Source organism: Myxine glutinosa, chromosome 1 (genome assembly GCF_964187855.1).
Source record: "Myxine glutinosa chromosome 1, kmMyxGlut1.1, whole genome shotgun sequence".
In the NCBI taxonomy this organism is placed as follows: domain Eukaryota; kingdom Metazoa; phylum Chordata; class Myxini; order Myxiniformes; family Myxinidae; genus Myxine; species Myxine glutinosa.
Window position 1 is genome coordinate 315,261,837 of NC_136261.1, and position 13,106 is coordinate 315,274,942.

Below are 13,106 nucleotides of genomic sequence, written 5' to 3' on the forward strand. Positions count from 1 at the left end.
CGGGCTTGGGGTCCTAAGGTCCTGAGTTCAGAATCCTGTTCAGCTGTTGGATTAATACCAGGTGGGGTTGACTCAGCCTGCTCATCCTTCCTAGGTTGGCTAAATGAGTACCAGGGTACTGGGTCCTTTCTCAAGGAGGTTGGTGGCAGGATTTACACTCCGGCTGCCATAAAAACACCTCATTCCGTAACACACACAGTGGTGTGTGTTGGGATGGTGCTGAGGAGTTGTCCAAGGACGCAACAACGTGCTGATCCAGTGTACGCTTATATATATATATATATATATATGTCACATTTCAGAATTTTGTGATTGAAACATTTGTGCTGGCCTGGTTGGGCGTGAGGGGAGCATGTATGGTGGACCACTACTAGTTATCGTGGCCCATAAGCAACTTAATCTTGGTTCATGCTTAAGAGGGGGCAGAGATACTTGTGCTTTTGGACTTTATTGTTGCTTAAAAAATAAAAACTGTACAATTGAATTTACATAAATAAAGATTTTAAAGGTCGTACATGAAAAAAAAAAAAATTGTAAGTTTTTCGCTGTTGATGCAGCGTATTTTACACCAACTTATTTTACACGTTCCATTAGGACGTCCCAAAAAACAGCAACCTTCCTGTTTCACTGCAGATTCGAGTTCCAATTAGTGTTAAATATATATATATAACATTCAATTGAAATGAAGTAGCTTCTCGATCACAGACTGACGTCTGTAGACAGAAAGATAGACAAAGTGAACCAATTGCTTAACCCCGCTTTTCACTTCGCGCACGTGGGATAACAATGCCAAAATTATAACAAAATGAAGAATAGTAAACTAAAATTGCAGAAAGGAATGCATTCCCTTTACATAAACAAGTCATGTAAATAGTTTTAGCAAAGAAAAGTATTAGTATTCACAGTGTGCATCCTGGTAAGGCCTTCACAGTTACTCTGAGAGCCGGATGCTTAGTAGAAGCAGGGACAAAATTATAAGATTGTAAGAACAGGCAATATTTCTTGTAAACAATGGTTTGGTGCGAGCCAGGGAACAAGGTACCGAGATTTGTGTGGGGGATTTTAGAAGCTTGCAGAGTAAGAAACCAGGAGATGCAAACAAAAGCTGAAGAGGTTGATTGGTAAGTGGATTAGAAATGAGAGAGGGGGTGACAGATAGTGGGCGGAGGAGCGAGTAATTTTATGGGCCTGGCATGGAGAGATGGAAAGACGGCAGCAGTTTGCCAAGGCTCGTCTGCTTCCCTGTGGGAATCGAGGACGTGCTTCGCATGCAGAGCTTCGCTTTGGCATTTACGTAGAGAATAGGTGAAGAGGGGGATTCTCTAGGGGGCTTCCCAATGTCTGTTCAAGCAAATAGCCTTTGGTATATTCACTGGGGGGCATATATGATGTGAGACCAACTGAATGCATCACACTTGTTTAATTCTGATTACTTACATAGCTGAGTTATTACTTGCAAAATCGAAGATTTTTCAAGTATATTGGTCGGTTGTGTTTGTGACTCTGTCTGTCTGTCTGTCTGTTTGTTTGCTTGTTTGTTTGTCACCGGCCTACAGGTCACAATTTTCAACCGATCTTCACCAAACGTCACCAAGTGGTAGAGTTGGTCAAAAGCAAGAAGCCTATTGTTTTGGGGTCAATAGGTCAAAAGGTCAACATAGGCCAAAGGTCACCAAATTTGCTAAATTTCTAAAATCCCCAATTTTCATCCGATTGACTTGAAATTTGAAGACCACTTGCATATCTGGTCACCGAATTCAACCACCAAGTATGTTTGAGGTCAACATAGGCCAAATGGTCAACATAGGCCAAATTTCTAAAATCCTCAATTTTCATCCAATTGACTTGAAATTTGAAGAGGACTTGCATATCTGGTCACTGAATTCAACCACCAAGTATCTTTGAGGTCAACGTAGGCCAAAAGGTCAACATAGGCCAAAAGGTCAACATAGGCCAAATTTCTAAAATCCTCAATTTTCATCCAATTGACTTGAAATTTGAGGAGGACTTGCATATCAGGTCACTGAATTCAACCACCAATTATATTTGAGGTCAACATAGGCCAAAAGGTCAACATAGGCCAAATTTCTAAAATCCTCAATTTTCATCCGATTGACTTGAAATTTGAAGAGGACTTGCATATCTCGTCACTGAATTCAACCACCAAGTATATTTGAGGTCAACATCGGCCAAAAGGTCAACATAGGCCACATTTCTAAAATCCAAATTTTCATCTAATTGATGTGAAATTTGAAGAGGACTTGCATATCTGGTTACTGAATTCAACCACCAAGTATTTTTGAGGTCACCATAGGCCAAAAGGTCAACATAGGCCATCATGTATCATTGGAAAACTTTTGGGGGAGGGCGGATTTTGCAAGTATCGTGCTACGCATGACGTCCTCTTGTTTGTTTATTGGAGCAAATGCTTCGTGGCCAAACAAGCCAACAACTCCTCCTCAGAATGTTCATCTGTAATAAGGGAAGGGTATCAACTTTTGTTTGCTCTAATGTAATAATAATACTATAAGCTCATTGGGTATTGTAAACAAACAACTACAGCCAGACAGTAGTGTGGCAGGAGGCTTAGAAAGCTGTATTCCCTGGACTCCATCACTTTGAGCTAAAACGTTCGCGAGGTGTCTGGGAGTTCTTCATTATTCATATGGAAGGAAAAAGTAGCGCTCACAAAAGGAAGAGTAAAACGTTTTCCCTTGCTCCAAGGACATTTGATCACAGGATTATGAAAACTTTTATGAACGTTGTTCGATGCTGTTTGATACTTTGTCAAACATTGATCTTTCTTTTATTATAAGTAAAAGTGCAGATACTAAAAGGCAAATGCCACGGTGTATATCGAAGCAGGAATGTCTGGTTCACAAGGATTTGACCCTATCCTTATCTGACCCTTCCAAGTGTAGGAAATAACCAGAATGCACTTTGAGCAGAATCTCTTTCGACATTTTTTATATATTTTTTTATTTTTTATTTTTTTGTATACAAGATCGAGGCTCGTGAAAGAGCTAACATTAATCACACAAAAAGTCAAACCGACACATAAAACATACAATAAGGGGAGCGGTAGACAAGATAGGGAGAAAGGGGGAAGGACACAAACACAACATTTGAGAGCAGGGACATCGAGAGATCTGTGGGAGGGAGAAGGCTGGGGGAAGGTGGGAGAGGTATAAAACATATGGACACTGCAAGGACTTCCAGGAAAGAAGTTGGTATTTCAAAAAAGTGGATCTGGGATGAAATTAGTGGGGGTAGAAAAGATCAAGGTTTTGGATGGGGGAAGATAAGAGATGGTGGTGAACAGCTGTTTTAAAGACCTGGATGAAGGAGTGGGATTGAAGGGAGTGAGGGAGTTTGTTCCAGAGGCGGGAGAAAAGGGGAATGAAAGAGTGAAGGTGAGCACAGAGCCGAGATTTTGGCAGTTTAACCATAAGAGGGTTCCTGGCAGATCTTGTGTGACCTGTAGGAATATTTGGGGGACAGAGCACAGACAGAGCTGGGGGTGCAAGGCCAGAGAGGATTCGGTAGAAGACAGAAAGACCACCTACCTGCCTGCGGTGAGTGAGTGAAAGGCCCTCAGAGATAGCTTCATCGTGGGAGATTCCAATAATTCTGAAAGCTTTGGTTTCGACAGCGTGAAGCCGAGCTAGGTGTGAGGCAGGAGCACTGGCCCATAGGGGAGAACAGTACTCCATTGAGCTGCGGATGAAAGCCTTGTATGTGGTGAGGAGCTCAGGTGTGCCAAGGAAGGACTTCGCACGATGGAGGATGCCCAGTCGGCGACTGGCTTTGGAGGCCAGCTTGGAAATGTGGTTTTCCCAGGAAAGATCATGGCAGATAGTGAGACCCAAAAGCTTGAGCGACAGAACTTCTTGGAGAGGATTGTTGAGAAAGTGGATGGGAGGGTTGTCCAGTCGGTCTTTTCGGAGAGACAAAGTGAGAGAGTGAGATTTGTCAGGATTGAAAGACATGTTCCACTTGTTTGACCAGTCTGTGATTTTGTCCAGGCTTCTTCGGATAACAGTGGCTCAGAAAATGCAATGAGCATTCAAAAAGTTCCCCAAACGAGATACAATAGTCCAAGATGTGCCCACATTAAAAAAATGCATTTCAATATATACACTGGGAATGTGTAGTTACGAAGACAATATATAAATTTGTTTTTATCGCGTGGCCCGTAGGGCAATGCCGTCTGGAATCTGTCTGTTTATATGTAAGTTCCTTCCGCCGGCATTTTGCAGGTTTATTCCGTTGTTTCTCTGCAACCGTTGGTCGGATTGACACAAAACTTTCACCATAGGAGCGCCTCCTCCTGTGGGATTTTCATGATAATTATGACATCACAAGTCACGTGGTACGGGCGCCGTCTCGGAAAAACCGATAAACTTTGCACCTCTCTCTCCGAAACCGCTCCATGGGAAAAAAAATTGAAAGGTACCTCATTGTAAAGTACTCCCCATGGGGAATAACATGTTAATGATGATGTCATAGGCGCCTTCATTATGACATCATAAATCGGCACGTCGAACGCTTGATCTGATCAGTATGAAATTTCTTGAGCGTGATCAAGGAATAAATTGGTCAAGAAAATAATTATATCAAGTCATCAGTCACGTGGTTCGGCAGCCATAGTTTTACGGCGTAGCCCGTAGGGCAATGCCGTCTGGAACAGTGTTTGTCTGTCCGTCCGGTGTATGTATGTCCCTCACAAACGTCCACCAATCAGAGCTGAGGATCTGGTCACATGACAGGAGGCAGCAGATCCTCCACTCAGCAGATAAAAGCCTGGCTACGTCGTTGTTAGGCTATCGGTCTTGTTAAATATAAGCCGACTTTTGGGGTCTTGGACTATTATAAATGCAGTATCTCATTCATATAATATTTTGAATGTTTCCAAAACGTTATCACGGTCGGGCAGAAACCCTTGAAACAGTATTCTAGCTGTTTTGATTTGACGGTACTTGTTTTTGTTACAAGGTATTCACTGTGAATACGGTTATCCTGTTTAGTGGATTATCGATGACATTCTAAAATGCGAAATGGGATAACTATTACAAAATTACTTAAGGCACAGGTTACGGCCATTTTTTCCATCATGCCTGTGCCATATCCCAGTGACCATATTGATGCAGGTAGGGCTAATTGTGCAGCCAACTACAAGCAGAGAATTTTGATAGGAACCAGCACACAATGAATGACCTTCTATTTTTCAAATATTACTCATGATATTCAAATCTTTAATCTCGACCTAAATGAAGCCGAGTGTTGGCTTTACAGTTACGGTGGCTGGCTTAGGATCCTCGGGTCCTGAGTTTGAATCCCGGTCGGCCATTGAGTTAACACCAGGTGGGATTGACTCAGCCTGGCTGTTGTGGTGGAGAGTGAGTGGGAGATGCATGAGATACTGGTGGAGTGGAAGGAGGAATTCTGGAAACATGGACTGAGGATGAGTATGGAGAAGACTGAAGTGATGTGGATCGGGCAGCAAAGAAAGGAAATTAATATCAGGTTCGAGGGGAAGGAGATCAGACATGGAAATAGGTTTGAGTACTTGGGAGGAACTGGTGATGGTAACTTGAAGGCAGAGGGGCAAACGAGGATTCAGGTGGGTGCGAATGTGTGGAGGAGGATGGAGGAAGTAATGGCAGACCGACATATTTCAAGAAAAGGGAAAGTTTTTAGTGTCTTGTCTGATACCAGCCTACAATCATAGTCTTGAAATAGTGGCACTGACAGAGAGACAACAACAGAGGTTGCAGGTGAACTGTTGAGGGAGGAGATCAGTGTGTAGATGATCCGGATGGAGAGATTGGTAAAAAGCCGGTTGAAGTGGGCTGTTGGTGCAGACATACAGTGCATTCAGAAAGTATTCAGACCCCTTCACTTTTTCACATTTTGTTATGTTGCAGCCTTATGCTGAAATCGTTTAAATTCATTTTTTCCCTCATCAATCTACACTCAATACCCCATAATGACAAAGAGAAAACAGGATTTGAGAAAGTTTTGCAAATTTATTAAAAAGAAAATACTGAAATATCACATTTACATAAGTATTCAGACCCTTTGCTATGACACTTGAAATTTAGCTCAGGTGCCTCCCATTTCTCTTGATCATCTTTGAGATGTTTCTACACCTTGATTGGAGTCCACCTGTGGTAAATTCAATTGATTGGACATGATTTGGAAAGGCACACACCTGTCTATCGTCACCCTCATAACAAAAGTGCCTAAGTCATTTTTTGCAGTTTGGAGAAAAAGGCAAAAAACTGCTGCAATTTACATCAATGAGTATTTATTAATTAATTTATTTATTTATTTATTAACAACCCTACCCTACCCTAACAACTTCACCATGTGAGCGTCGGCCATTTTGAGAGGGTGAAAAAATTGCCTAAGTCAAGAACAAATCTGTTGAAATCACACCGCGGACTAAGGCAGATTAACATAAAGTGGTTCAGGAAGTTAACAATGACTTGGGCATTTTTACAGGTGTCACAAATGATAAAACAAGTGAGTTAGGCAGAAAATCTCAAAATGGCCAAAAAATGACTGAGGCACTTTTGTTATGAGGGTGACGCTATATAAGGTCTCACAGCTGACAATGCATATCAGAGCAAAAACCAAGCCATGAGGTCGAAGGAACTGCCTGCAGAGCTCAGAGACAGGATTGTGTCGAGACACAGATCTGGGGAAGCCCACAAAAAAAATTCTGCTGCATTGAAGGTTCCCAAGAGCACAGTGGCCTCCATAATTCTTAAATGGAAGAAGTTTGGAACAACCAGGACTCTTCCTAGAGCTGGCCGCCCGGCCAAACTGAGCAATCGGGGGAGAAGGGCCTTTGTAAGAGAGATGACCAATAACCCAATGGTCACTCTGGCTGAGCTCCAGAGATCCTGTGTGGAGATGGGAGAAACTTCCAGAAGGACAAACATCACTGCAACACTCCACCGATCTGGGCTTTATGGCAGAGTGGCCAGACGGAAGCCTCTCCTCAGTGAAAGACACATGAAAGCTCGCTTGGAGTTTGCAAAAAAGCACCTAAAGGACTCTCAGACTGTGAGAAACAAGATTCTGTGGTGTGTGTGTGAGAAACTGGTCAAACCCTACAACACATTAAGTCGAGATCAGACCCCATTGTGGTAGTGTGGGAACCAGGGACCCATTTCATAAATACTCATCAGTGTTTCCACCGAAAACATATCTATTTGACTAGACGGGACCCTTGGGGACGAGAAATGCCCGGTTGTCATTGTTTGAAGGTTTCAATAACCGACTTATGAGCATATTCATGTGCCCTGGCATGTACGAGATTCGCGATCTTTCAGTATTCGATAAATTTTATATACAGGCACTAATATTTACTCGAGATATGCAGAGTTGGTACCAAATTATAGATAATCTGGTGACGTCATGGCATTCGTCTTTGGTCGGAGTATTAAATATACAGTATATATATATATATATTTATTTATATAGTACTTTTAAAGTTAGTTCACACATACTTTCAAAGTTCATCTGAGGGGGCCTGCACAATGGTTACCAACCTATGGCTGTTTGTCCATGCTCTGTCCTTTCTAAATGCTAAAATCTGGCCAGTTTTTATAGGAGACATCCTCGGTCTTTATCATCTACCTTTGAATGCAAGCTGACATGATACCCATCAAAAAGAGTGGCACAAATTAAGATGTCCCCTAAAGGGTCGTACACTCATTAATATATTGCCCTACCCGTAAAGCACCAGAATGACAGTTCATAATCGTGAGAACTGAACCCAGATTAGATAGCTCAAAAGCGAACACTACCTCTGAGCTTTCTTGTAAACTCCACTATAACTAAAACCATGAATTAAGTATAAAGCATCAAATACATTGGTTGTGGACATGCCACAGGAATGTAGCATCTTCCTTTGTTAAAGTCTCATTGTGTTTTCTTCTTTCTGGAAGGAAGTATTGCTTACTTGTTTTTTTTCAATGAGTTTGAAAAACATATAATACATTATGCTGTCTCATGGCTATACATATATATATATATATATATATATATATATATATATATATATATATATATATATATATATATATATATATATATATATATGGCTTCTAATATATATATACATATATATATATAATATATATATACAGTCATGTGAAAAAGTAAGTACACCCCATGTAAGGTTTTGACTTTTTCAACATATTTCAACATACAGATATTTTATCTTCATTTCAACAATATTGATAGATAAAGGTGATAAAATACAACAAATATCATGAAACATTTACATTTTGTAGTCCATTGTATAATTTAAATAAACATAAATGCAAATTTCGCATGTGGAAAAAGTAAGTACACCCTTGGCTCTAATAGGGGGTATTGCCCCCTTTGGCAGAAACAACCTCAAGTAGGCGTTTCTTATAACTGTCGACCAGTCTCTGACATCGACTGGGAGAAATTTTCGCCCACTCCTCCATGCAGAATTCTTTCAGCTGTGCGATGTTTGAGGGGTTTCTTGCATGCACAGCTCGTTTCAAATCCCCCCACAACATCTCGATGGGATTTAGATCCGGGCTTTGACTTGGCCATTCCAGAACCCTCCATTTCTTCCTTTTCAGCCATTCCTTGGTGGATTTACTGGTATGTTTAGGGTTATTGTCATGTTGCAAGGTCCACCTTCTGTTGAGCTTCAACTTTCCGACAGATGGCCTCACATTATCCTCAAGCAGCCTCTGGTACAATTAAGAATTCAATGTGGATTCTATGATGGTGAGCTGCCCAGGCCCTGATGCAGCAAAGCTGCCCCAAACCATAATATTTCCGCCACCATGCTTTACAGTTGGTATCAGGTTCTTGTGGTCAAATGCTGTCTTTGGTTTTCGCCAAACATGTCTTCTGGTACTGTGGCCAAATAGCTCGACCTTTGACTCATCTGTCCAGAGCACATTGTTCCAGAAGTGCTGGTCTTTGCCGAGGTGTTCATTGGCAAACTTTCGTCTTGTCCTGATGTTCTTTCTGGACAGCAAAGGTTTCCTCCTGGCACACCTCCCATGTAGATCAAATTTGTGCAGCCTCTTTCTCATGGTAGACTCGTGCACTTTGATATCAACAGTGGGAAGAGCTACCTGTAGGTCCCGTGATGACATTCTGGGGTTTTTAAGAGACTTCTTTCAGCATCTTGCGGTCTGCTCTCGGGCTGAACTTGCTGGGGCGGCCTGGCCTGAACAAGTTGGCAGTTGTTTGGAATCTTCTCCACTTGTAGATGATCTTCCGGACAGTCGAATGATTGATTTCAAATTGTTTGGAGATCTTTTTAAATCCCTTCCCAGATTCGTAGGCATCTATAACCTTCTTTCTGAAGGCCTCACAGAGCTCTGTTGATCTCGGCATGGTGACGCCGCACACTTCAACAACAAAGAGCAAACCAAACGAAATGTCTGACGTTTAAATAAGACACGTTCCTCCAAATCCTCTCTAAGCCTGGTGTTGGCTGAGTGGTTAGGGTGCCGGCTTGGGATCCTAGGATCCTGGGTTCGAATCCCGGTCGATCGCTGAATTAACGCCAGGGGGGTTGACTCAGCCTGTCATCCTTCCGAGGTCGGCAAATTGAGTACCAGTTCACTGGTAATTCCCTGTGTGTCGCAAGAGTCGACTAACAGGGTTGGTGGCAGGAAGGGCATCCGGCCGTAAAACATTGCTTCAAAAAGGGGACCATGGTGCCAGAAAAAAGCCAACCCCTGCTTTGCAGGGAAAAATGGCCTCTGAGGGTGGTTCTTCCTCCAAGATCCTCTCTAACGATGTTCTGATCATTTGCACCTGAGCTGGTGCACCCGTTTCTAATTTTAGGTATTTGAAGTAGTGATAAATGTAGGGGTGTACTTACTTTTTCCACATGCGAAATTTGCATTTATGTTTATTTAAATTATACAATGGACTACAATATTTAAATGTTTCATGATATTTGTTATGTTATATCACCTTTTTCTATCAATATTGTTGAAATGAAGATCAAATAGCTGTATGTTGAAATATGTTGAAAAAGTCAAAACTTTACATGGGGTGTACTTACTTTTTCACGTGACTGTGTGTGTATGTATGTAATGTATATATATATATATATATATATATATATATATGTATATATATATATATATATATATATATGTATATATATATATATACATATATGTGTATATATATATATATATATATATATATATATATATATATATATATACTATATATATATATATATATATATATATATATATATATATATATATATATATATATATATATATCACGGGTGGTGAAGGTTGTGATGAAGTTTCATCGAAATTGTGTGTGTAGTTTCTGAGAAGAAAGCAACATACGACGGGCGCTATATATACTTGTAATTATATATGTATGGTAAAATATTGGGGCAGTTGGGATTGTTCATTTTTAAAGAAAGAAGGTGCTTCCAACCAGAAAGTAAACATAGGGGCAATACCCCTGGGGCTCACCTTGTAGAATAAACAGTATACTGCACCGACTAAGGGTATTTTAAACCAATTTCAGTGGTTGCTCGAAGACAGAGCAGCATGTAGAATCATACTAACATAATCATAAATCATAAGACTTGAAACAAACAAAGGAAAAAATACCTATTTTGGAGGGCAAGCCCTCCATCCCCAACCCCATACCTCATACCTCATAAGACCCCAATTTTTCTAAATGCCTTGAACAAACATTGGTACATCATAGGTGATTGAGGTTGTGGTGAAGTTTCATCGAAATAGTGTGTAGTTTCTGAGAAGAAAGCAAATGCTTATTTTGGGGGACAATTCCCCGTAAACCCCCAAAGGGGCAGAATTTTTTTTAATTTCGTGAACAATCTTCGGTACTTCACGGGTGATGAAGGTTGTGTTCAAGTTTCATCGAAATAGTGTGTGTAGTTTCAGAGGAAAAAGCAAATTCCTATTTTGGGGGGGTCAAACCTGGATCCACTTTGACCCCGGTGAACCCTCTTATACCCCAGTTTTTTTTAATGCCGTGAACAAACTATAGTCACAACACAACAAATAGAATTTGTGCCAAATTTGGTTGCAATCCCATCAGCGGTTTCGGAGAAGAAATTTCGAGTGGTTACGGACGAACAGGCAACACGCCATCGCATAAGCTCTCCTGAACTTCGTTCCAGGTGAGCTAAAAACTAGATCTACTCTGCAAATTTGAGCAAATATGCAAGTGCAGACCCGGTCTCAGGCGATGTTTCACCCGCTTCACAGCAGGCTTCCTCAAGCCAATGAGGATGTTTTTAAATGTACCTTTAAGCTCATGTTTGAATGATTATATATTTTAAACAAGGGTCTAGGCTCATGGAGAAGTTAAACGACAAAGGGCAGCAGGTTCATAAACTACCAAACCATATAGAGTGATGAATAACATAAATGAGTAACAATGGCAGAATGGGAAGAACACAATGGGAATGTATCAGCATGTGTAAAAGAGATCGTGTCGGTGTGGGTGAGCGCATGAGGTAGTGATAGGCAGCGTATTTGAAAGAATGAAACGAGGAGGATGATAAAACAGAGACAGGGAGATTATTCCATAATCAGGAGAGTAAGGGGGATTAATGAATAGAGGGAGGGTAGGCAACCAGTCGGGCCTTTGGCAGCATGATCAGATTAGGGCTTTTTGAGGAAAACGTGCAACCTGATGTGGCTTGGGGAGGGCAGAGGTATGAGAGGACAGGAGTAGAAAAGTAAGATGTAAGCTTGTATAAAATCGAGAGCCCGGCAACCCACCAAGTACTCCTGGTGGGAGAGTGAGAATCCTTTGGAAAGACTGTCACTCTGATGAGATTACTGGTGACATTGGTGTACTTTAATGGGATTGGTGTTATGTAATGTGCCCGTTTTTCTTTTCATCTTTTGCAGTCCTGGTACCTGGGTTAACCTTGGACTGGCCCACTGATGGAACTCTCTCGCTGGAGGTATGGGAGGAACAAAGGAGATGCAACAGAGTATTCTCCATGGACGGAGGGAACTAACATCAGCCAGCTGCCCCAGACACCACCACCGGCACGCTCTGCCTGCACGGCAGAATGTTCCTGCTGCCCTTGTACAGGCCGCTTGCATGCGCGGTGCGGCAGCGCACACTCGCAGCTGCCCATGGCTGCGCACACCCATCGCTGCATTGCAGCATGCGTTCAATGGAAAGCGCTGGCGTTCTCTTCTTTTCCCACGAAGTTTTTAGTTATCTTTCTTTTTTTGAAGCCTTTCATTTGGCTCTCTTATATATATATCGATGAGAACTTCAGCAATCGGCCGTGGCAATAGTTTTTTTGTTATTTCAACAGCTCCTACATTTCCCCCCTTTTGTTCTCAACAAAGTGCTTTTAGCAGATGATGCAAAATCAAGGACGTTCAAGAAAGTATCGTCTTGATTTGACAACTGTGCACAGTATTTGACACATCATATACCATTCAATCATATATGCAAAAACATGCATGTCCCTGGTCCACCTCAGTCAGGTGCAGGGTAAATTATTTGGCATGTTCCCATATACACCTTGACTTGCTTTTATCAATTATGAGCCTCTACTTCCGAAACTAAAACATTTGTGTTACTCAGCAGTAGTTATTCGTTGAGATTAGAGAACTTCGCCCTTACCTTTACCCACCCTTTCATTCTTTTCTCAAACATTGCATCCGCACCCTCCATCTTTTCGATTTTTAATTCCTTACCTTTACCCACCCTTTCATTCTCTTCTCAAACATTGCACCCGCACCCTCCATCTTTTCGATTTTTAATTCCTTACCTTTACCCACCCTTTCATTCTCTTCTCAAACATTGCACCCGCAACCTCCATCTTTTCGATTTTTAACTCCTTACCTTTACCCACCCTTTCATTCTCTTCTCAAACATTGCACCCGCATCCTCCATCTTTTAGATTTTTAATTCCTTACCTTTACCCACCCTTTCATTCTCTTCTCAAACATTGAACCCGCACCCTCCATCTTTTCGATTTTTAATTCCTTACCTTTACCCACCCTTTCATTCTCTTCTCAAACATTGCACTCGCACCCTCCATCTTTTAGATTTTTAAT

At 41.4% G+C, this 13,106-nt stretch overlaps 1 protein-coding gene across 7 annotated transcripts in view; it reads left to right on the plus strand.

Annotated features, from left to right (window-relative positions):
- The window catches only part of LOC137440265 (nuclear factor 1), a 409,428-nt gene that overhangs the window by 389,323 nt on the left and 6,999 nt on the right, over positions 1-13,106 (plus strand). For all 7 annotated transcript variants that reach the window (XM_068136582.2, XM_068136589.2, XM_068136569.2 and 4 more), the window contains one exon: positions 11,934-13,106. This exon is cut by the window's right edge and continues 6,999 nt beyond it. In XM_068136582.2, coding sequence (XP_067992683.1) covers positions 11,934-11,951 — 18 coding nt within the window. In that variant the 3' untranslated portion in view covers positions 11,952-13,106. The remainder of the gene's footprint in view (positions 1-11,933) is intronic.